Source organism: Oryx dammah, unplaced genomic scaffold (assembly GCF_014754425.2).
Source record: "Oryx dammah isolate SB20612 unplaced genomic scaffold, SCBI_Odam_1.1 HiC_scaffold_17, whole genome shotgun sequence".
In the NCBI taxonomy this organism is placed as follows: Eukaryota; Metazoa; Chordata; class Mammalia; order Artiodactyla; family Bovidae; genus Oryx; species Oryx dammah.
The window spans coordinates 79,923,228-79,948,656 of NW_024070201.1; the positions used below are offsets into that span (position 1 = coordinate 79,923,228).

Consider the following 25,429-nt stretch of genomic DNA (forward strand, 5'->3'; position numbering starts at 1 on the left):
ATGGAATCATCATCTGAGGTCAAAAGATCAACCCACGTCATCAATGTACAACCAAATGAAACTGTATTGACCGCACTTCCCTATGGACCTCATAGTTCTCTGCTGGAATTCCTGAAGGGAGAGCCAAAAGTCTTGGGGGTAAGTCCTTTCCCACTCATGGGTCTTCTTGGAAAGGAGACTATGTTATTTCTCCAAGTATGTTTGCAGAGATGCTTTTCAGAAAGGACATTGATCCCCTCAGTTTCCCCTCATCTGTCATCTAAAATACATCCTTCTTTTTAATACTCTTTTAAAAAGAGATGTCCTGTCTGTTTATTCATTTATTTGTCACTGTTTGGCTGCCTTGGGCCCTAGTTTCAGGAGGCGGATCTTTTTGCGGCACACAGACTCTTTAGCTGTGCCTCGTGGGCTTAGCTGCTCCTCGGCAAGTGGGATCTTAATTCCCTGACCAGGGATTGGACCTGTGTCCCCTGCATTGCAAGGCAGATTCTTAACCAGTGAACCACCAGAGAAGTCTCTGCAGCCTTCTAAGTCACGAGCATGTACATAGAATCGGTATACTCAGTGGAAGAGCTAACATGTAGCCTACAAGACCACTTCCTTACATTTTACAAATTATTTCAATTCAGTTCAGTCGCTCAGTTGTGTCTCACTATTTGCGACCCCATGAACCGCAGCACATCAGGCCTCCCTGTCCATCACCAACTCCCAGAGTCCACCCAAACCCATGTCCATTGAGTCGGTGATGCCATCCAACCATCTCATCCTCTGTTGTCCCCTTCTCCTCCCACCTTCAATCTTTCCCAGCATCAGGGTCTTTTCAAATGAGTCAGCTCTTCGGATCAGGTGGCCAAAGTTTTGGAGCTTCAGCTTTAGCATCAGTCCTTCCAGTGAATATTCAGGACTGATTTCCTTTAGAATGGACTGGTTTGGTCGCCTTGCAGTCCATGGGACTCTCAAGAGTCTTCTCCAACACCACAGTTCAAAAGCATCAATTCTTCGGTGCTCAGCTTTCTTTATAGTCCAACTCTCAAAACCATACATGACCACTGGAAAAACCAGAGCCTTGACTAGACAGACCTTTTTTGACAAAGTATTTATTTATTTTTAAGTGCAGGATAATTGCTTTACAATATTGTGCCAGCCTCTGCCATACATCCGGCAATGCAGAAGACCTGAGTTTGAGCCCTAGGTTGGGAAGATCCCCCTGGAGAAGGGAAAGGCTACCCGCTCCAGTGTTCTGGCCTGGAGAATCCCACGGAGTGTATAGTCTGTGTAGTTGGAAAGAGTCGGACACGACTGCGCTGCTTTCACTTTCACTGCCATACATCAACACGAATCAGCCTTTCGTGCACACGTGTCCCCTCCCTCCTGAAACCCCCTCCCACTCCTCTAGGTTGTCACAAAACGTCCCTACCTTTTGATCAACAAGGGAAATAAAATTCTGTTTAGAAACATGCAGGGTTTGCTCATGTATCAGCAATGCTTCTGAGGGCTTATTTAACTCTGAGAAATAGAATGCTCAACTGTCACAAATAAGAGCACTAACTGTGAGGAAATCCTGGCCTGTTTCAGGAGGAGCTAGTGATCATCTTTGAATCCCAGCAAGGGGGATGGAGGAAACCGGTGCCGCTTTTCTCAATATCTTATTAAAGGAGCGACCTTGGGCTGTGGGAACACCTCTCGCGGAGCTAAAAGCCTGTGGAGGTGAAGTTGAACATCACCTTTCTGTTGCTGCAGGCACTGGGAGCTCTTTGAAAACCACCCTCAAAGCTCATAGTGAGCTGCAGTGTTGACACACACACACACACAATCTGTCATAAATAGAGCAAAGCTGTGTGCACAGCCCCCGTCCTTAGTACAAGAATCAGAACAGTACGGGGACAGCTGTGACCCAGGGCCATAGAGGTATGGCCTGGGGGAGCCCAGACGCCAGAGTGAGAAAGGAGATGCTCTGTGCTGAGGAAAGCCGCAGACCCCCAGGGACTGCCCCCCTCCCTGTGTCCCCTAATGGGCTGAGGGGCCCACGGGGTCACTCTTGGCTCTGGACAGGCCTTTGCATCAAGAGGTGAGACATAGTTCAGTTCAGTTCAGTTCATTTCAGTTGCCCAGTCATGTCTGACTCTTTGCGACCCCATGAACTGCAGCACGGCAGGCCTCCCTGTCCATCACCATCTCCCGGAGTTCTCTCAGACTCACATCCATCGAGTCTGTGATGCCATCCAGCCATCTCATCCTTGGTCGTCCCCTTCTCCTCCTGCCCCCAGCCCTCCCAGCATCAGAGTCTTTTCCAATGAGTCAACTCTTCGCATGAGGTGGCCAAAGTACTGGAATTTCAGCTTCAGCATCATTCCCTCCAAAGAAACCCCAGGGCTGATCTCCTTTAGAATGGACTGGTTGGATCTCCTTGCAGTCCAAGGGACTCTCAAGAGTCTTCTCCAACACCACAGTTCAAAAACATCAATTCTTCGGTGCTCATAACCTCACCCCAACTCCTCTGCTCCAGCTCAGGGAACTTCATATACTTTCAGAGTGCTAGACTGAGGCTATAATTCTCAAAAAAGAAAGAAAGAAAAGAAAGTGAAAGTGAAGTTGCTCAGTCGTGTCTGACTGTTTGCGACCCCATGGACTGTAGCCCACCAGGCTCCTCTGTCCATTGGATTTTCCAGGCAAGAGTACTGGGGTGGGTGCCATCATTCTCAAAGGCTATATTTAACGTGGAAAGTGTGTGTGTGTGTGTGTGTGTGTGTGTGTGTGTGTGTGTGTTGGGGTGAGGATGGGAACAGGAGGCTGGTTCTACAGAAGGGGAAAACATGTCAGGGGGAGTAGTTTGGAAGCTTGCCGTCTAGGGCAGGGGTCCGTAGCAGCCCGTGATCTGCGAGGAGCGGGCCGCAGAGCAGGCAGTGAGCCCGGGCCGGCGGGCAGGCGAAGCTTCGTCTGTGTCCAGCAGCCCCCGCTGCTCAGGGCACCACCTGTCAGATCAGCAGCCGCACTAGAGTCTCATCAGAGTGTGCAGGCGACTGTGAACCGTGCCTGTGAGGGATCGAGGTTTCACGCCTCTTTCGAGAACCACCCCCAAACCGGACTCCCCAGCCTCCCAGCCCCAACCCCGCCTGGCTGTGGAAGAACCGTCTTCCACGAAACTGATCCCTGGTGCCGAAAAGGCAGGGACCGCAAATGTAGAGGGAGAGTCAGACACATGCTCAAACCCGTGAGATGCAAGACGGATCGATAACCCCAGAGACACTGTCAGCAGGGAAGGGTGAGCATAAGGGATGCGGACACGGACACAGGTGGGTGAGGGCAGGAAGGCCGCCGGGCCTCCTGAAAACCTGAGTGGTGGGTAAACAGGAGGGGAGGGCACGCAGGCGGAGGGGCGCGACGTCCTAGTGGCGATGCCTACGCGCCTGGGAGGCTCCAGAGAGCCCAGGCCCGCGTGGCCTCACCCGCCCATTCTTCTCTTCACAGGCTGCCCAGGTCCTGCTTGCCCTGATCATCGCCGGCATCGGAGCTATATTTGCATTGAACTACTTCAACTTCGCCCAAAGATTCCCCCTGGTTTTCTTGACAGGATATCCATTCTGGGGAGCATTTATTGTGAGTACTGTTAGGAGCTTTGGAGGAATTACCGTAAAGACTGGTTTGAATTGACTCCAGTCCTGAGACAATGAATCCCATGCAGGTGGGCCCCAAGGAGACCAGATAGCCAATCCCCTCCACGGGAAAAGAAGTGACTCCGTTTGGGTCACGGCAGTACCACCACCCTCATGGTGATAACTGCTCGTAGGTGTACCGTGCTGAAAAGTTTTCCAGCCCTCGAGTGTATACTAAGTCATTTGCTCCTTACTCCCAATCTGGGAGATTAGATGGGCAAATATCCTACTTTCCCCCTTGCAAATAAGAAAATGGAATCTGGGAGTAGGTAGTAATTGAAACCTGCCTGGCTAACAGTCACAATCACAGCCTCTCAAAGCTTAAGGAGAATTTTCATACATTATTATGGTTCAACTGCTTCATTATGCCCAGAGACAGTTTTATGAACGTCATTCATCCAGTTAACAAAAGAATCATAAACATAATTCCTAGTACAGAGCTATATGTCCAATCCCCACAGCCTTGGTTCCTAATCTTATGCCATCATATTTAAGGGTAGACTCACCAGAGCTTCCGCCATACCGCCGTTAAAACCTGCAGTCCCAAGAGGGCAAGAATGTTGTCTGTTACAGTTGTTACCTTCCCAGACCTCAGAATCATGCTGGCTGCACAGCAGGTGTGAATGAATGAATCACTCAGTGACCAAATGGGTGAAATACTGAGGAAATGAGACAACTGTCTCTATTAAAGCCCTGTCTGCTTTTGATGAGCACAAACTCTCCACACCTTTTCTGAGACACCTAGTAGTACTGCTGGCTTTCATTTCCAAAATGTCAATAACATCAGACAGAACATGACTTTCAAAGCGCACATACAGAGAGCCAGGCAGACCAGCTCCTCACTTCCCCACGTCACGAGAGGACATTCCCAGTGTGATACTGTGTGATCGGCAGGCGTGAATGACAATGAGGGTCTGGCACATTACTTTTGAAAACTCCACTCTTCACTGAAAAGATATTTACTAAGCACCCATCCTACATCTGCAGGAGGGTCCTTGGTGCTCAGGGTACTGGTGGACAAGGCCCTCTCTGAGAGGAGTGATGAACTGCTCTTAGAAGTAGACGGGGTTCGGCAGCTAACAGGCAGGCTATAAATGGAAAGTGAGAGCAGCTCCACAGGCGCGGTATTACACTCGTGCTACACACACTGAGGGGTTCCAGGTGTCAGGTGAAGATTGAACGGGAAGCTCGCCTGTGCTGGGAGGTCAGGGAAGCGTCCTGCACACGGGTGTTCACTGTGTAGAGAGAGAGCTCGCTCTTGGCAGCAGTGAAGCATGAGCTGCCGGCTGGATGTGGGCAAGAGCAACAGAAAGAAGACCAAGGCGTCTTTGCAGTGGCGTAAAATGAGGCCAAAAATGTAGACTGGAACCAGGTCGGGCCAGTCCTTGCGGCCGTAAAAAGAATGTGGAGCTTTAATACTAGAGCAAGGCTAGCAAGACCTGAAGACTTGTTATCTCTAAAATAGTATGTCCCCTGAGTGGGTAATGAGCCCAAGGATGATAAGAGCAGATCTGGGAGAATCAGCTGGGAGGAGGCTGCAGGATTCTAGAACTCTCTGGGCAGCAGCAAAGATAAAGGTGGACGGCTTCGGGAATGACCTGGAAATAGAGACAGCCCGATCGGTGAGCCGAGCTGGGAGGTGAAGCCGAAGGAGGAATCAGAGCTGACGCTCCGACCCCTACATGTCTTCTCAAGGTCCTTGACTCCAAGGCCCAATATGCCCAAAGTGGAACACCAGTTCCTATCGCAGAGGTTCTCATTATTGAAACATTAAGAAAACTATGGACCCCACCCTGGGGGACACGGGTCTCACCGTTTCTGTGTGGGTCTAAGCTCTCTGCGCTTCCCGGGAGCTCAGTGGTAAAGGACCCACCTGCAATGTGGAAGTTGCTGTTGTTCAGCGGCCCAGTCATGTCTGACTCTTTGCGACCCCGTGGACGGCAGCACGCCAGGCCTCCCTGTCCCTCACCATCTCCTGCAATTTGCCCAAGTTCGCACCCATTGCATCGGTGGTGCCATCCAGCCATCTCATCCTCTGATGCCCTCTTCTCCAGGAGACGTGCTTTCAATCCCTGGGTTGGGAAGATCTCCTGGAGACGGAAGTGGCAACCCATCCTGTATTCTGGCCTGGAGAATCCCATGGAGAGAGGAGCCTGGCGGGCTACGGTCCATGGGGTCCCAAAAGGTCGGACACGACGGAGCCACTAAACGCCAGCTAGGCCCTTTGTGTTTTGTATAAACAAGTGGGTGAGATAACACTAGATTCCAGGCCCCGCACTCACTCAGAGCAGACAGAGCTCACCTTCACTGTTCCAGGCCCAGAGCCCAAGACTGTCTTTCCTCTGGAGCCCAGCGGGGTGGCACCTTTTGGACCTTACTCTGGCAGAGCCCTTGTTGAGTGCCAAGCACGGCCGGCGCAGGGCTTTTCCTACGTCAGGGCCCGCTGTCCTTTCCTGACGGAAGAGACCAGACACAGAAGGGTCTGGGAGGGTCACAGACATGTCGGTTATGACACAGTCTCCAAAGGAAGTTATCCTGTAGGGCAGTCAAACACCTCACCGCTGCTGACGTTCCTCTTTGCTTCTCCACAGTTTGCCGTCACAGGGTGCCTCACAGGAACCAACAGCAATGACAAGTGTATGGTAAGTCACCGCGGGACAACCGTCCGCTTCTTTTAGATCACTTTTGGGCAGAAAGCCCTGGGTAATAAAGGACCTTCCAGGAGAGTCTTTGCCTGCCAAGTGTGCAGTTCAGGCCCCTGCTACCTGGCAGCCATCATGAGCCGTGCACCTTTCCCCTGGGTGCCATTGCCTTGACCGAGTCAACCAAAGGAGCTGCTGATTAAAGACCACTTTACATTCCTCTAACTCAACACTGCTTAACTGGGAGTAATTTTGTTCCTCCCCCAGCTCCACCCCCAGGAATATTAGACAAAGTCTGAAGACACTTTTTTTTTTTCCTGGCTGCCAAGCACAGAGCGCAGGATTTTAGTTCCTGAGCAGGGATGGAACCCACACCCCCTGCAGTGGAAGCATGCAGGCTTAACCACTGGACCGCCAGGAAAGCCCCATACTGAGGACATTTCTGATTGTCACAACCAGGGGGTGGTAGGGTGAGGAGTACTGCTGTCATCTGGTGGGCAGAGACCGGGGATGTTTCTAAACATTTTAAAATACAAAGGATAGAAAAATTAAAAAAAAAACAAACGGTATCTGGCTCCAAATATTTATTGTGTCAAGGTGTATAAACCCTACTGTAACCAAAATCAACCCCAGGGTGCCAGTTATTACACCCCCCACCCCAACAACGGGCTCCCCAGGTGGCGCAGTGGTAGAGAATCCGCTTGCCAGCGCAGGGGACGTGGGTTCGAGCCCTGGGTCCGGAAGCTCCCCTGGAGGAGGAAATGGCAGCCGCTCCAGTATTCCTGCCTGGAGAGTCCCACGGACAGAGGAGCCTGGTGGGCAGTCCATAGGGTCACAGGAGTCAGACGTAACTGAGTGACTGAGCACGTGCACACACACACACACACCAGCAACGGCAGATCTTCTTTGGGGTCTGCCCAAAGTCTGCAGGAAAGAGTCTGGCACTGATGCTGGTTGTTCTAGGGCTGAGGCCAGGCCACCGCTCATCGCCGTGTCAAATCTGAAGGATTATTTTGGGGATTTAACAAGATACCACATATACGAGAGAATGATACTTAAATGTTTACATGCCTTCTAACCAGTCTGATTTTTAAAGGCCCTGGAGAAGCAGACCTTCTCTCAAAGCCATTTTCACTCTTTCTTTACGGTCCTCTGCCAATATCCCCTAGAGAGAGCTACAAACCACAGGGGCTTCTAGCCAGGATGAAGGCCTCCATCTCTCTCTACCTGTGGAGACAGGTACAGACAATGCAGAGGAAGCCTCAACTCTCATTCTTCTCTCTGCACTGACTTCCTTTTGGAGCTGAGGGATGTACCGAGGATAAGGCAGACCTACCCACGACTCACTGAGCTGGAGGCGGACCTACGTCACGGGAACAGTAGTGCTAACCTGGGCAGTGTACAATCTGACCCCAGAATCCTACTCACCTGTGACGTGGGGATAAAAGGGGGTTTGCCGACATCGTAAAAGTGTCATGAGGATGAGAGGAGACTAAGGCTGTGCACGCTTTTTGTAAACTGTAAAGCAGAATACACCCGAGGGGTTGTTGAGCTAGAGGTGTTAGTCCACGAAATGTCCTCTGGGAGCCAAAACAGAGCCTTGAAGGGACCAAAAGACTTAGGGCTGAATGAGACGGTATATCCGTGTGCCCCTGGGTATTTTCTGCCAAAATCCCTGTGGGCAGAAAAAGATCTGTGTTTGGGGCAAACATTAAAATCATGGGTGTACTTTCAAGTTACGCCAGAGAGAGTCACAGGTCCCCCCGGATAGGACAGGGTGTGTAAATGTATAAATGTATTGCTGCACTTCCCAGCCCAACAGACGTAACACAGTCGAGTAGAGTAATCATCCACGGAACTGAAACATGAGACTTTTCTGTTTTTCTTTTAAAAGAGGACTATCCATGCTGGGATTAGGTAATGAATGACACCTTTCTTCCTTCAAAGGAACTCAAGAGTAATATAACAAAACAACATTTAAAAAAATAGGAAGTAAAGGGAATAGGAAATTTGTGGGGCTATCTGAACTTTTAATAGCTTGGAGGTTCAAAAAGTGAGAGCAAAAGGAAGGAAACCATTAAATCTCAGTCCAGGTTCATTGCCATCTGTAAAGATGTTATTGATTTGGCTGCTTATGGCTTGAATCCTCGAGGGGGTGATGTAAGCCATGTGAAGGCAGAACCTCATCTTTTGTGTTTACCTTTGTGAATCGCGGGCTCGATGCAGCACCTCACAGGTAGCTGACCTGCAGGAAATATCTATTAAATAAACACGCAGATACGCCCTAAGTGAGGAGACACCACTCTCACTCGTAAAAGCAGAAATGGAAATTACAAGAGATCTGTTGACGTGTAGAGTCCTAGTTCGCTAGGACTGAAAAATCAGTTCTATTTACAAGGCCAAGATATTCTCCAACACGCAGTTTTGCTTATAGATTATGAAAGATGACACATTAGGATAGAAAGAACGTTTTCTTTAGCATTAACCACAGAGCACCGCAGGGGCTTCCTGGATGGCGCGGTGGTGAAGAATCCGCCTGCCACTGAGATGCAGGTTCGATCCCTGGGTCAGGAAGATGCCCTAGCAACCCATTCCGGTAACACTGCCTGGGAAAATCCCACGGACAGAGGAGTCTGGGGGGCTACAGTCCACGGGGCTGCAAAGAGTCGGACCCAGCTGAATACGCACAACTACGGAGCACCCCTGCTTTCCCGGATTGCTTCCTCAGCTCCCTGCTGCCGCCGCCGCTGCTGAGTCGCTTCAGTCGGTCCGACTCTGTGCGACCCCATAGATGGCAGCTCCCCAGGCTCCCCCGTCCCTGGGATTCTCCAGGCAAGAACACTGGAGTGGGTTGCCATTTCCTTCTCCAATGCAGGAAAGTGAAAAGGGAAAGTGAAGTTGCTCAGTCGAGTCCGACTCTTCGCGACCCCATGGACTGCAGCCCCCCAGGCTCCTCCGTCCGTGGGGTTTTCCAGGCAAGAGGACTGGAGCGGGCTGCCATTGCCTTCTCCGTTCTTAGCTCCCTGGCTCATTCTAAAACTTGGCCTGGCTTATGACTTTGATGAATTCAGGATACTGATGGAGCAGCTCCTCCCTGAGGGTTATCTGGAAAGATAAAAGCACGAGGGAATTCTTTCAAAGTGTTTATTTATTTTGTTGTTATTTTTAAAACTGTTTTCCAGGGACAAGGTGTCACGGGCCTGAACGTTGTCAGCTCTGTGGTCTCAGTGGCTGGAATCATTTTCACCATCGTCAGCTACAGATACCAACACAAGTACTGCCAAGGGCCTTCCCTTGAAGGAATATGTGTGATAGGTAGAGTCCTTTACAATGTAAGTGGTTTCATTCTGGGCGATGGATCTGCATCGACTTGCGTGAACCGTCTTCGTGACGCATCCACGTGTAGGATCCCGTAATCGCGGCCGCCTCAGCACTTGAGCTCACTGTTGAGACAAGCCAGTGTCACTCAAGAGCCACAGAGTCGGGATGTGACTCCTGGTTTTGTCACTTATAAGCTTGTGACCTTAGCCTAGTATTTTGTCTTCTCCGAGGCTCCATTTTCCTCATTTGAAAAATGAAGACAATAAGATTGCCCACTGGTGTACTGTTATGATTACTTACACTAGAGCGTGACTAGGCACGGTCTAAGGGGCCAGTAGGTTTTAGCTCTTCCTATTAGTATTGACGGGGCTTGGATTCATTTTACCTTATCAGTCTTATTAAGGAATAGAATGATCTAAAAAGTTTGCTCAGTTCAGTTCAGTCCTTCAGTTATGTCCTACTGTTTGCGACCCCATGAATCGCAGCACCCCAGGCCTCCCTGTCCATCTCCAACTCCCAGAGTTCACTCAAACTCATGTCCATTGAGTCCGTGATGCCATCCAGCCATCTCATCCTCTGTCGACCCCTTCTCCTCCTGCCCCCAATCCCTCCCAGCATCAGAGTCTTTTCCAATGAGTCAACTCTTCGCATGAGGTGGCCAAAGTACTGGAGTTTCAGCTTTAGCATCATTCCTCCCAAAGAACACCCAGGACTGATCTCCTTTAGAATGGACTGGTTGGATCTCCTTGCAGTCCAAGGGACTCTCAAGAGTCTTCTCCAACACCACAGTTCAAAAGCATCAATGCTTCAGCACTCAACTTTCTTCATAGTCCAACTCTCACATCCATACATGACTACTGGAAAAACCATAGCCTTGACTAGACGGACCTTTGTTGGCAAAGTAATGTCTCTGCTTTTCAATATGCTATCTAGGTTGGTCATAACTTTCCTTCCAAGGAGTAAGCGTCTTTTAATTTCATGGCTGCAATCACCATCTGGAGTGATTTTGGAGCCCCCAAAAATAAAGTCTGACACTGTTTCCACTGTTTCCCCATCTAATTCCCATAAAGTGATGGGACCAGATGCCATGATTTTCGTTTTCTGAATGTTGAGCTTGAAGCCAACTTTTTCACTCTCCTCTTTCACTTTCATCAAGAGGCTTTTGAGTTCCTCTTCACTTTCTGCCATAAGGGTGGTGTCATCTGCATATCTGAGGTGACTGATATTTCTCCCGGCAATCTTGATTCCAGCTTGTGCTTCTTCCAGCCCAGCGTTTCTCATGATGTACTCTGCATAGAAGTTAAATAAGCAGGGTGACAATATACAGCCTTGGCATGCTCCTTTTCCTATTTGGAACCAGTCTGTTGTTCCATGTCCAGTTCTAACTGTTGCCTCCTGACCTGCATACAGGTTTCTCAAAAGGCAGGTCAGGTGGCCTGGAATTCCCATCTCTTTCAGAATTTTCCACAGTTGATTGTGATCCACACAGTCAAAGGCTTTGGCGTAGTCAATAAAGCAGAAATAGATGTTTTTCTGGAACTCTCTTGCTTTTTCGATGATCCAGCGGATGTTGGCAATTTGATCTCTGGTTCCTCTGCCTTTTCTAAAACCAGCTTGAACATCTGGAAGTTCACACTTCATGTATTGCTGAAGCCTGGCTTGGAGAATTTTGAGCACTACTTTACTAGCGTGTGAGATGAGTGCAATTGTGCAGTAGTTTGAGCATTCTCTGGCATTGCCTTTCTTTGGGATTGGAATGAAAACTGACTTTTTCCAGTCCTGTGGCCACTGCTGAGTTTTCCAAATTTGCTGGCATATTGAGTGCAGCACTTTCACAGCATCATCTTTCAGGATTTGAAATAGCTCAGCTGAAATTCCATCATCTCTACTAGCTTTGTTCGTAGTGATGCTTCCTAAGGCCCAGTTGACTTCACATTCCAGGATGTCTGGCTCTAGACGAGTGATCACACCATCGTGATTATCTTGGTTGTGAAGACCTTTTTTGTACAGTTCTTCTGTGTATTCTTGCCACCTCTTCTTAATATCTTCTGCTTCTGTTAGGTCCACACCATTTCTGTCCTTTATCGAGCCCATATTTGCATGAAAAAGTTTGCTCAGTTAATGCTAAATATAGTTGGAGAAAGTGTCTAAGGCACTTAATAAAGTGTTTTTTTAAATAATTTTAGAACATAAATCATTATATAGAGAGTTTTACACGTTACAAGAGATGAACCATATTTTCTTTACCAGAAAACATAGGGGCTATTTTAGGTATTAATCTAATAAGTATTCAATGACATTATTTTTATGCATGTCAGCAATTCCAAAAGGCCTTTATTTCTACTCTCTAAGCAAATCTTGGGTTTTCATTCAGTTCCAATCAGTCGAATATTGAAGGCTTTGTCCTTAAATGCTAATGAGATTTGACTTGGGCGGAGAGAAATGAAGTGGGGACATGGGAAACTGTCTCCTCTGATAAAGACGGAGAAGAGCTCTCAGTTACTGGATGCAAGGTCTTGCTTCATCCTCATGATCACCCATTAAAGTGAGCCTAGTACACTCTGATATGCTCCGAAATAAGTTACAGAATTAGACTCATAAAAGGTTACTAAGGAAAGTCAGAAAACAATGTAAGAGGCAAAATCCTAATTGGACCAAGAAAGTGACGCTCCGTGATTAGCCTTATCCCTTATTTGGCAGCCAGGAGGCCACCACTGTGCATTATGTTAACAAACACCAGGAAGAAATTGTCTTCTGAGGTTAAATCCCCAGATGAACGGAACTCTGCTCCCGCCCGGCACCGATGTGCATCAGAGGATTAGCTAGCCCCTGCATTCAGAATCCAGGAGACTCTGCTCCAAGACCTCCTATGTTGATCACTCCACAATCCCTTGTTGAACACAACCCAAAGGTCAAAAACAAACTAAAAAGATCCAGGAACAGTGAGTGGGCTTTACACATCTCGTGGACTGACTTCTGCCCCAAACACCAGTCCATTTTCTACATTGCAGCTACAGTCATCACTTAAAATGCACACCTGAACAGAGTTACTCAGTGCTGCTGCTGCTAAGTCGCTTCAGTCGTGGCTTCCTGTCAAACACAGGATTTAGACCCAAATTTTAAAAGGTTTATAAGACTCTAACATGTCTATCTGGCCTAACTTCCTAGTGTTATTCCAGGCCTTTATCCTCACTGCATGCACTCCCCTCCACCTCTAGAATTTTTTAGTTTTCTAGACTACTTTTTCTTTCTTCAAATATTCCTCAGCCCAGCACCTGTCTTTTCCCACCCACCCGCTGAACTCCTCCTCATTCTGTAATCTCAAACATCATGTCTTTAAGGGGGTCCTTCCTGGTCACACCTCCTCCCATCCCAGGGCAGGTCTCCTGTTATATTAATAGTAGTACCTTGCCCCCAATGTTTTTTCATAGCACTTATCATGATTTAGTGAAGCAAATAATTGCCTAATTATTTGTCACTGTCTGCCTCCCTTACAATGATGGAAGTTCCACAAAGACCAAGGTCAGACCATCTTGTTCACCAGCTGAAGCTGGTAAATTCACAGTGAAAGTGAAAGTCACTCAGTCGCATCCAGCTCTTTGCGACACCATGAACTCTACGGTCCATGGATTTCTCCAGGCCAGAATACTGGAGTGGTTAGCCTTTCTACTGCATATATTGTGGTTTTCTGAAAAAAAAAAAAAAAAGGAAAAAGGAGAATATTCAAACTTTTGGCTATGTTGCAGGGAAATCGAAATTTAGACAGACTCTTGTCCACGGTTAAGTGTGTAACATTGGACCCAACTGCAGCCAGCTCTTCTTGTTCCCAAAGGCTAAACTGTTTGGACACCATGCTATTCCCTGCCACTTCTCCCTGCTTTAAGGCAACTAAACATCTCCTTAAAGCAGAGTGTGCAAAATGGCAATCTGCAGGCTACGCCAAACCCAAAGTATGTTCCATTTGGATCACAGAAGTGAACAAATAACTGGGAAGTTTCACATCAACAGTGTGTGTATACAGCTGCCTTAGGAAAGAAAAGAACACGAGGCATCAAGGTTCCCATATTCCCGCGTGGCAACTATTGCCGGGGACTGAGTAGTGGACCCTAAGGGGTGTATCTGTTGTCGCCTTTCTCCCCTCCTGTTTCACCCGCTGAGATGGCTGGCTGGGGCCTCTACAGGCACTGCAGTTCACTATCCCTGCCTATCAGAAAGACGTACACGGGGTGAAAGCAGTTCAATCACTGACGGTTCCAGATGCATCTAAAACATGGGCTTTCCCAGGCTTGGTCACACCGTGTAACTGGTCCTTGGTTTGTATCTTTAAAATGGTATGGCTTTCATTCCAAATGCCGTATACTTACCTTCATTATTTACAGGGAATTTTGTCGGTCTTACTGATCACCAGCATAGCAGAGCTCAGCATCGCTGTGACCATCGCCTCCTTTAGAAGCAACTGCTGGGCAAATTCAAACGAGGTGAGTTCAACGATGTTTGTGAGTATGGATTCCTACTGGGACACGTCAAGGTGACCTCTAGCCTATTAAGTGAGCAGAGCTCTATTCTCAGGGGCTGAATTACAATTTCTAAGTTTAGGAAGATCGAGGAGGGAAAAACTTAAACTTTGGAGACACTCCACGCTTGGAGACAAACCATGTTGCTTTTTATTCCTCTATCTGCTATCCATAGTCATGTCTGTTCAGACATAATTCCTTATCTCCCTGTCAAAATATATGAAAAACAAGACTAAATGGGGATTCATATTATTGTAACATGAGGCGCTTATACCTGGGCCATAAAGCTCTGTGAAACAACCCCCTCGACAGAGAGGAAGAAACCGTTTAAATGATACCAATGTAATGAGTCGTCACTCAGCTGTGTCCGACTCTTTGTGACCCCGTGGACTGCAGCCCACCAGGCTCCTCTGCCCATGGGCTTTTCCAGGCAGGAGTACTGGAGTGGGGTGCCATTTCTTTCTCCAGGGGATCTTCCCGACCCAGGGATCGAACCCAGGTCTCCCGCATGGCAAGCAGATGCTTCACCCTCTAAGCCACCAGGAAGCCCTAGTGATACCAATAGCACCTAGAACAGTCACTGTAGCTTACGTTTACTGAATGTTCACGATGCTAGTTATTGCCATAATCACCTAACACAACTCAATCTTACTTAAGTTATTAAAGCATCTTTATTTCACATATGAAAGAAATTAATGATCTAATTGCGGGTTCCTCATATGTGATGAGGCACTTTTGCTGTTTCAAAGATTCTCTGCCTTTGGCTTTCGACAGTTTAATTACAATGTGCTTTGGTGTGTGTCCCTTTGAATTTATCCTGTTTGAAGTTCATTGAGCTTCTTAGATTTGTAGACGAATATTCTTCACCAGATTTGGTAAATTTCCAGTCGTTATTTCTCTGAGTATTACTTTTGCCTCTTTCTCTTTCTCTTCTGAGATCTCCGCGATGTGTGTGTCGGTCCGCTTGCTCATAGCTCACAGGTCCCGTAGGCGCTGTTCACTTCTCTTAACTATTTCCTCTTTCTGTTCCTCAGACCCAATAATTTCAATCGTCCTATCTTCAGGTTCATTGGTTATTTCTCCTGCCTGCTCAGATCAACTTCTGAACCCCTCTGGTGTGCATTTTTATTAAGTTTCTCAGCTCTAGAAATTATTTTGGTTCTCTTTTATATCTATTTATATCTTCATTTTGTCCATATATCATTTTGCTGTGTTTGCACGTGATTGTCTTCAGCTCTTCCAGGGTCTTTGAGTTGCTTTAAAGTCTTTGTCTAGCATATCTGAAGTCTGGGCTTCCTCAGGTACAGTCTCTGCTAATTTATTTTGTTAGCTCAGTCAGGAAGGAGTCCATCCACCTGCAATGCAGGATACCAGGGTTTGATCCCTGGGTTGGGAAGGTCCCTGCAGAAGGAACTGGTAGCCCACTCCAGTGTTCTTGCCTAGAGAATCCCACAGGCAGAGGAGCCTGGCAGGTTACAGTCCACAGGGTTGCAAGAGTCGGACACGACTTAGTGGCTAAACAGCCACCACCCCTGAGTAAACTGCATTTTTCTGTTTCTTTGTAGACCTTGAGGTTTATTTTGTATCTGAATCTTAATGCATGAACTCTCGAAATCAGACGCTCCCTTTTCCTCTGGGATTTCTCGGGGAGAGGGCTTGTTTGTTTTTATTGCCACGGAGCATCTCTGTGCCAGAGAATAGCCTGAGATGAAAGCTTAAGAGCTCCTCAGGACTTTTCTCAGCATGCATCTTTTCCCGGGCCTGTATGCTGGGCTTCTACATTCTCACATATACATAATTGTTTCTGAACATCAAATCAAAACAAAAATAGTTGAAGAAAGGGGTAGCTTCCCTCAAAGCTGCCTCAGCCAATACAGATTGAAACAACGGCGTCCAGCCTCTGCACTTGCACCTCAGTGATGAGAAGCACTGCCCTACAATCAAAACACGGAAACCTGATATTTGGGAGACAAGGTCCCTGTTGCCATCCTGACTCCAGCAGGTCACAGAGGGACGCGGGTGGCTGTCTCCCAGCTTCCTGCCAGTGGCTGGGAGTGAGAGGTGAGCGGTCACAGCTGCTCTGAAGGTTGAAACTGATTGACAAGCCTGCCAGCTTAGCAGCCCAGAGGCCTTTGGAAGCTTCACGTGTTCAAACAGACTCCAGAATTTCAAAACGGTTGCTTCAGTTTATGCCAGTATGATTACTGCGTAGATGAGTAGACAGATTCTAGGAGTTTCCTGTTCTGCCTTCCTCCCTGTGATCTCTCTAGAGTAATTCCTAAAATCAAGTAGTGTATATCTTCTTTGTTCTTTTTCAAAGTACTTTTTGGCTGTTCTAGCTGTTCAAGATTTCCATATTTGTTTTAGAAACTATCAGTTCCTATAAAAAATCTTCCTGGGATTTTGACTGGAGCTCTACTGAACCTATAAATGATCTGGAGAAAATTGCTTACTCATAATATTTAGTGTTCTTATCGATGTCTGTGATATGTTTATATTTTCTTGTATCTCCTTTCATTTCTCTGAGCAACAGTTTGTAGTTTTCAGTGTATAAATCTTATGCATGTTTTGTTAAATTCACCCCTAAGTATTTCATGTTTTTTCTTGCTATTTTACATGGCATTTAAAATTTTTACTTGCCAGATGTCCATTCCTAGAAAGAGAAATGCAGTTATTTTTATACATTGGTATGCTATGACCTTAGGAAACTTACTAACTCTAGTAGCTTTTTTATTGATTTCCTAGAATTTTCCAGATAGACATCTATTTTCCCAGTAAAGATGCTTTTATTTACAAATTTTAGTCCTTATTTTTCTTGATTTACTGAACTGTGTAGAGCCTCCTGGACATGTTTTTTTTCTTTTTTTTGAATGCTGAGCATACACAACCATTCCTTGTTCCAAATCTTAGAGTAAAAAAATATTACAGTTTATCCTTAAATATGATGTTACCCTATAGGGTTTTCATGGACTAAATTTACCCTAGTTTGCAGAGAATCTTTTATTATAAATGAGTATAAATGTAAAGTTTCAACTCACATGTAACACTTTTATTATCTGAGCCCAAATACCTGATGCATCGCTCTTTTCTTGGTACAAGTACAGAAGATTATAAAACTCTAGGAGCAATATTAAAACAAATTGCTCACACTGAATAACTATCCAGTTTAATTCTACGAACAGAGCTTTGTAATTGCGCTGCAATATGCAAGCTACATGGAAGATTTAAAGATATTATGTAAAATGCACCCTGATCTCAAGGAGAGGAAAAGGAAGTGAACTCTTAGTGTTTCCTGTGCCCACCACCGTGCCTAACAGCGTTGTTTCCTATAGTCTTCAGTCGTAACCACTCTGCAGTAAGGTATAACTGAAGCGGCTCTCACAAGGAAGCGTAGGTTAGCGTGGTTAGACAGGAAAGCACTTCAGCGTATGAATCCAAGTTCACAAGGTAACAGCTCTTGACACCGCTTGGATCACTCAAAATCTCTCTCTGAACCTAGCTCTTTAAGTCATAAAACAAGGATAACAACCTCATTCAGATGTCATAACACCCAGCTGCCGTGACTTCGGAGCCTTGCTTCGCACCTGGTAATCTCAGTTATCATTAGGGACGCTGCTGCTGCTGCTGCTGAGTCGCTTCAGCCGTGTCCGACTCCATGCGACCCCATAGACGGCAGCCCCCCAGGCTCCCCCGTCCCTGGGATTCTCCGGGCAAGAACACGGGAGTGGGCTGCCATTTCCTTCTCCAATGCAGGAAAGTGAAAGTGAACGTGAAGTCGCTCAGTTGTGTCCGACTCTTCAGGACCCCAGGGACTGCAGCCCACCGGGCTCCCCCGTCCCCGGGATTCTCCAGCTCCTCCACTGGCGTGGGCGCCATCGCCTCCTCCGCCTTTATATCGTAGTAGTTCCCAAAAGTTCTTTCTTGTTACAGCATCAACTTTAAAGTCTAAGTCCAAAGTCTCAGCTAAAATCAAATACGGATGAGAGTTAAGACATGGCTTAACCTGAGGCAAGTTCCCTCCAGCTGTGAACCCATGAAACCAAACATGTTATGAAACCAAACTTCCAAACTCCAGCAAAGGAATGGGCATGGGATATACATCCCCATTCCTAAAGGGGGAAATGGGAAAGAAGGATCGATAGGTCTCAAGCAAACCTCAAGCCTGACAGTGCAGGCAACTGAGACCTTAAGGTGAAGAGCGGTCCTCTTGGGCTTGACGCACCGTCTTCCAAGCTCACTGGAGGACCTCAGCCCCGCAGCTGAGCAGAGAGAGCCCATGGCCACTGCCCTCCTGGGCGCTGTGGCTCACCTGCGCCGGAGCCCCCTGCCTGTGGCTGCCGGCCTGGGGCCCTGCGCCCGTGGCTCTGTGTTTTGAAACTGAGGGGGCGGTAGCCATGTCCCTGCGGGTCTGCTGGGCACAGTGCCTGCAGCAGCTCTCAGTCTTGGCCGCACCTCAAGGCACGGGGTGAGGGCGTCTTGACTCTGCCTGAACCTGCGAGTTGGTCCCATCCTTTGAAAGCATTCTTCAGGAGCCCTGGCGTTCAGGGTCTGCAGCCCTGGTGATCTCGGATGGCTTTGGGGGCCGTTCTTCCATTGTCTTGGAGAATCGCTTCTGGCTCCTGGTGCGATCGCTGAGCCACAATACTTTCCTCATCAAATCAGTCACTTGGCCCACTCTCTCATGTTTGGCTGGCTGGCTGGGTCTTTGCTGCAGCTCGTGAACTTCTTCAGCTGCAGTGCGTGGGCTCTCCAGATGTGGCATGCGGGCTTCAGAGCACACAGGCCCAGCTGCTCTGTGGCACATGGATCTTAGTTCCCTAACTGGGGATCAAACCTGTGTCCTTGGCATTGGAAGGTGGGTTCCTAACCACTGGACCACAAGGGAAGTCCCCACTGGATCTACTCTTAAATGTTCTCATTTTTTTTTTTCAATACAAATGGACTGAGAATTTTCCAAACCATGGAGTCCCACTTCCTATTGGCTTAGTAATTCCATCCTTAAATCATTTTTCTCTTCTCACGTTTTACTGTAAGCTGTCAGTAGAAGTCAAGTCGCACCTTCAACACTTCACCTGGACATAGCTTCAGGTAAAATTCATTGCTTACAAGTTCTATCTCGCACAAAATACTAGAACGTAAACACAGTTCAGCCAGGTTCTCAGCCGCTTCATACCAAGATCCCCACCTTCCGGTTTCCAATGACACTTTCCTCATTTCTGTCTGAGGCCTCATCAGAATGACCTTTATCATCCGTATTTGCACCAACACTTCATCAGGATTACTAAGGTGTTCTCTAAGACAGAAGTTTTCTCCCCAGCTCTCCTTTTTTCTTCCTGGGCTGCCACTGGAATTGCCCCTAATGGTTCATTCACAATAATACAACCCTTTTCTAGCATGCCCCTCAAAGCTTTTCCCGCTTCTACTCATTCAGTTCAGTTCAGTCACTTAGTCGTGTCCGACTCTTTGCGACCCCATGAATTGCAGCACACCAGGCCTCCCTGTCCACCACCAATTCCCAGAGTTCACTCAAACTCATGTCCATCGAGTCGGTGATGCCATCCAGCCATCTCACCCTCTGTCATCCCCTTCTCCTCCTGCCCCCAATCCCTCCCAGCATCAGAGTCTTTTCTAGTGAGTCAACTCTTCGCATGAGGTGGCCAAAGTATTGGAGTTTCAGCTTTAGCATCAATGCTTCCAAAGAAATCCCAGGACTGATCTCCTTTACAACGGACTAGTTGGATCTCCTTGCAGTCTAGGGGACTCTCAAGAATCTTCTCCAACACCACAGTTCACAAGCATCAATTCTTCGGCGCTCAGCCTTCTTCACAGTCCAACTCTCACATCCATACATGACCACAGGAAAAACCATAGTCTTGACCAGACGGACCTTTGTTGGCAAAGTAATGTCTCTGCTTTTCAATATGTTATCTAGGTTGGTCATAACTTTCTTTCCAAGGAGTAAGCGTCTTTTAATTTCATGGCTGCGATTACCATCTGCAGTGATTTTGGAGCCCCCCAAAATAAAGTCTGACGTTGTTTCCACTGTTTCCCCATCTAATTCCCATGAATTGATGGGACCAGATTCCATGATCTTCGTTTTCTGAATGTTGAGCTTTAAGCCAACTTTTTCACTCTCCTCTTTCCCTTTCATCAAGAGGCTTTTGAGTTCCTCTTCACTTTCTGCTGTAAGGGTGGTGTCATCTGCATATCTGAGGTTATTGATATTTCTCCCAGCAATCTTGATTCCAGCTTGTGCTTCTTCCAGCCCAGCGTTTCTCATGATGTACTCTGCATAGAAGTTAAATAAGCAGCGTGACAATATACAGCTTTGATGTACTCCTTTTCCTATTTGGAACCAGTCTGTTGTTCCATGTCCAGTTCTAACTGTTGCTTCCTGACCTGAATATAGGTTTCTCAAGAGGCAGGTCAGGTGGTCTGGTATTTCCATCTCTTTCAGAATTTTCCACAGTTGATTGTGATCCATATAGTCAAAGGCTTTGGCATAGTCAATAAGGCAGAAATAGATGTTTTTCTGGAACTCTCTTGCTTTTTCAATGATCCAGCAGATGTTGGCAATTTGATCTCTGGTTCCTCTGCCTTTTCTAAAACCAGCTTGAACATCTGGAAGTTCATGGTTCACATATTGCTGAAGCCTGACCTGGAGAATTTTGAGCATTGCTTTACTAGCGTGTGAGATGAGTGCAATTGTGCAGTAGTTTGAACATTCTTTGGCATGGCCTTTCTTTGGGATTGGAATGAAAACTGACCTTTTCCAGTCCTGTGGCCACTGCTGAGTTTTCCAAATTTGCTGGCATATTGAGTGCAGCACTTTCACAGCATCATTTTTCAGGATTTGAAATAGTTCAACTGGAATTCCATCACCTCCCGTAGCTTTGTTGTAGTGATGCTTCCTAAGGCCCACTGGGCTTCTCATTCCAGGAGGTCTGGCTTCTGCCCGTTGCCCAGCTCTGAGTCTGTGTGGGCACTGGTGGCAGCAGGAATCCTGCCTCTTGGTGACAGACTTTGTCCTGGCCCGGCTGGGATGCTGTGGTAAAGTGTGTGTGCACGCATGTGTGCTCCACACTCGTTCCATGTCTGACTCTGATTCTGTGGACTGCAGCCCACCAGACTCCTCTGTCCATGGAACTTTCCAGGCAAGAATTCTGGGCCGGGCTGCCATTTCCTCCTCCAGGGGGGCTTCCCGTCCCAGGGATCCAGCCTGAATCTTGTGTGGCTCCTGCTCCGGCACGTGGGGTCTTCACCGCTGAGCCCCTCGGGAAGCCCCGTACTGAATACTGGGTAGCTTAAGTGATAAAAATGTGTTTCTCACAGTTCTGGGAGCTGGGAAGGCCAAGATCCGGGTGCTAGTAGATTCTGGGTCTAGTGAGGACCCGCATCTTGGTTCACAGTTGGCAGTCTTCTCATGGAAGAAAGGCCAAATCACGGGGCTCTTTTACAAGGGCACAAATCTCATTGACGAGGGCTTCACAGTCATGACCTAATCTCCTGCCACAGATTCTAACTCTCAACACCACACCCTGGCAATGAGCTTTTAATGTACGGCTCTGAAAGGACACATTTGGTTCACAGGACCTACACAGCAGCTAACAGTATCTAACTGCTCGCCACCTGCCATCACACTCGCTACACCCCCGCCTGATGTTTTTGTATCCACTCTTCCCGCTCCCTGGACTTTGGTTCCTTTCTTCCTTCATCTTACTTTATACCCAAGGAATTTCTGTTCATCTATCAGGACACAGAGCAATGCCTCTTCTTCAGTGAACTCTTTGCCGGCTCTCTCAGAATTAGCTCATCTTCTACATTCTCGTGAAGCACATAGTAACTAGTTCTGTAATAGCATTTGATAGACTGTATCGTTAGCCATTTATATCTTGACCTATCTATAATTCTGAGCACAATTACAGGGAAAAACCCACATTTGACTGTTTGATCTCGAGAATCCAGTTCATCTAGTAGGTGATAAGTAGATCATTATAAACCTGAATATATGAATATTGAGTAGATAACTTAAATTATCTTAGAAAGTGAAACTGTTAGTCCCTCAGTCGTGTCCTACTTCTTTGCGGCCCAATGAACTGTAGCTCCTCTGCCCATGGGATTCTCCAGGCAAGAATATTGGAGTGGGTAGCCATTCCCTTCTCCAGGGGATCTTCCTGACCCAGGGATTGAACTCCGGTCTCCTGCACCACAGGCAGATTCTTTACCGTCTGAGCCAAATTCTAAGTATGGGAAGACTAATCCAGACAATCTCAACTCCCCTCTTCAACAGATGAGACAATAGAGGCTGAAGATTTGTCCATAAAAGAAAAAAAAACCAGTGAGTTGGGACTTCCCTGGTGGTCCAATGGTTAAGCGTCACTTCAGGAGGCATGAGTTCTATCCCTGGTCGGGGAACTAAGACCCCATATATGCCATGTGGCATGGCCAAAAATCAAATTTAAAAAAAGTAAATGTAAATAAACAAAACTAATGAGTTGATGGTAAAAGCAGTCCTGGGTTTGTTTTCTGATTCCTCCTGTAGATGTTACCTCCTTTCTACTATCTTAAGGCAGAGAGGAAAAATAATTTGGGACTGCAAGAAGAAAATAATGTCAAAGATGATTCTGTTCTATTGTTTCCCTCACCCTTTGGTTTTATAGATTGTGTTTTTCTTGCCTTCGGATGCTACTCAAGAGAGTGAACTCTCTGTTCCTGACGAAAATGCTGTCATACACTTTGAGCTACAAGAAGAGTCTACCAGTGCGGATTCAATGACAAGCATAAAGCCTGTTTTCTTTGGAGGCTATTCATTCTTCAAGTTAAGAGTCACAAAAAATCAGTTTGCCTTCCACCATGCAGGCAGGAGAGGCAGTACTAGTTTCAACACATCTTCTCTGTTTATGGAAGATGAACAACAGATATATGTCCCTCAAACTGTAAGCCTTTATGGGGAAGAAGTGGAGGTGAAACACTCGCCTCCCGTTCTAGAGAAAGAGTCCCCAGAAATCATGATGGATACTGAGCCACTAAAAGATGAAGACCTACAAGCTGCTATCACACAATCCCCAGAAAAGAAAACTCCATTGTTGCAGGACCAAGCCTCAAAACTCCAACTTTTTCCATCCTATTCTGTAAAAAGTGTCCACAGTTTACCACCCCAAGATTTGCCATCACCAGCTTCGAGAGTCGAAACTTCGCCAGAGCAGGACTTGCTATCCTTAGCATCATCTCATGTCACCAAGTCTCATGGAATTACATCCCAAGACAAGCAATCCCAGGGCACATCCCTGCAAAATACACAGTCCCATGACATGCTATCTGACTACCTACCGCCCCCAGACATGCCTGCTCAAGGCCTGCCTTTGCAAAGACAGGCCCTGCCTTTACAAGCCCTGCCGTTTGCCGCCGCACCAATGCTTTCTGTGCAGGCCTCTGCTGTGCAACACCTGGATCGACGGCCTCTGGATTTTCAACTGCACAATGTCCAGTCTCAAGAACAGAGAGCTGTGCGTTTATCATATCAAGACATTAGATCAGAGGTCATGTTAATGACCGAAGAATGGAAACCTGAGGAGGAACTTCAGAGCAGGAGGCCATCAAAGCAGCATTCCCAACTGCAGCAGAGCAAAGGCTGTCCGTGTGCAAACCAGAAAGCCCCTGACATGTACGTTCAAGACCAACCGCCCCCAAGGAGGAAATCCCTAGACAAGCACATCAGAAGCTGGCTCTCTCCGAAAAAGCAGTACATAGACAAGGAAATCCAAGTTAGTCAAACCATACTGCAGCTCCCAGACCAGCAAGCTGAGAGCCTGCGGATCCAAGAGGAGAAACCCCCGAGGCAGCTATACCAGGATATGCAAATCCAGGAGTACCATGACTGGCAGTCTCCAGACAGGAAAGTCCAAATCTGGCAATCTTTAGGCCAACAATCCCAAGAATGGGGAACTCAAGACTGGAAAAGCAAAGAATGGGAAAAACGAGAATGGCAACTTGAAACACAGCATTCCCAAAATTGGGACTTCCAGACCTGGAAAACCCAAGATCTACAAGTGAAAGAATCCCGAAAGCAGAGATCTCTATTCCAAGAAACCCAGACTCTGCATGCCGCTATTCCACCTGACCTAGATGAGCAATCCCAGGATGTTCTACAAGACAGTCAGCACCAAGATAAAGACCAACAAGACCTTCAATCTGCAGGAATCCAAAAAGAAGTTATGGAAACAGATGCTGTGCAAACAAGGGACATCAAATCAGAGGATATGAGCTATGGAAAAAGCCAGACTCCAAGTGACTTGCAATCAGAAGACACAAAGTCAGATTTTAACTGTTTCTCCTACCAAAGCTCAGTACAAGAACTTCAGTCCACAGGAAGTCAAAAACAAGATATGGAAACAGATGCTGTGCAAGCAAGGGACATCAAATCAGAGGACACGAGTTGTGGAAAAAGTCAAAGCCCAACTGACCTGCAGTCAGAAGACATAAAACCAGATTCTAACTGTTCCTCCTACCAAAGCTCAGTACAAGACACATATCACACCTATATGTCCAGTAAAAATTCAGAACAAGATGTGAAAGAAGACACATCATCTTGCTCAGCTGTATGCAAAGAAGACCAGTCTTTAGCTTCCACCTCCTGTGACCCAACAGAAAGAGCAATCTGAAGACTCGAGCTAACATGCAGACTTTCCTACACACTGCATGACTCCTGATTTTGGAACCAAATTAGGGAAAAGCAATCTCCAACCTCTGTTCACAAGTGTGGTTACTACCTTCTTTACTCGCCAGAAAACAAAGGGCAAGCAAAACACTCAAAGGATGTGTCCTTAGTTATAATAAAATGACAACAAATATTAATACTATATCAGAACTTTCTGGGGATGAAGAAATAATTCACATTTAAACTCTGTTATCAAGGTTAGTGTCTCAGTCTATGATCACTAATTCTTTTTACAGCTTAATATTTAGTGGGCTTACTCTTCCACGGTGCTAACATGTTTTCCCTTCACCTTTGTGTATTATAGAAGCTCAGTAAGTCAACCAGAAAGAAGTCTACATGGCTCTCTAAGGGCTCAAGGACCGAAAGAGTTGGCAAGGAATAAAAATCAATCCCACCACAACCCTGTTTTGCTGTTTCCAATCACCTAACGTACGCCCCCCTCCAAATCTAAATATATGTTGAGGATACGGACTTTGTTCAATTAGTGAGGTAGGGTGTGGCAGTGAGTGCAGAACGTGGTGAAGAGGGAGAGTGGAGCAAAGCACGCCGTGAGACAGGGGAGTAGGCGCAGGGAGGGCAGAG

General features: G+C 47.0%; 1 protein-coding gene across 1 annotated transcript; it reads left to right on the forward strand.

Annotated features, from left to right (window-relative positions):
* MS4A14 (membrane spanning 4-domains A14) lies at window positions 1–24,804 on the forward strand. Its single transcript, XM_040257754.1, is given in 7 exon segments — window positions 1–138; window positions 3,469–3,597; window positions 6,245–6,295; window positions 9,478–9,627; window positions 13,996–14,094; window positions 22,791–24,766; window positions 24,768–24,804. Coding segments are annotated over 7 exon segments (2,580 nt in total).
* The last annotated feature ends 625 nt before the right edge of the window (window positions 24,805–25,429 follow it).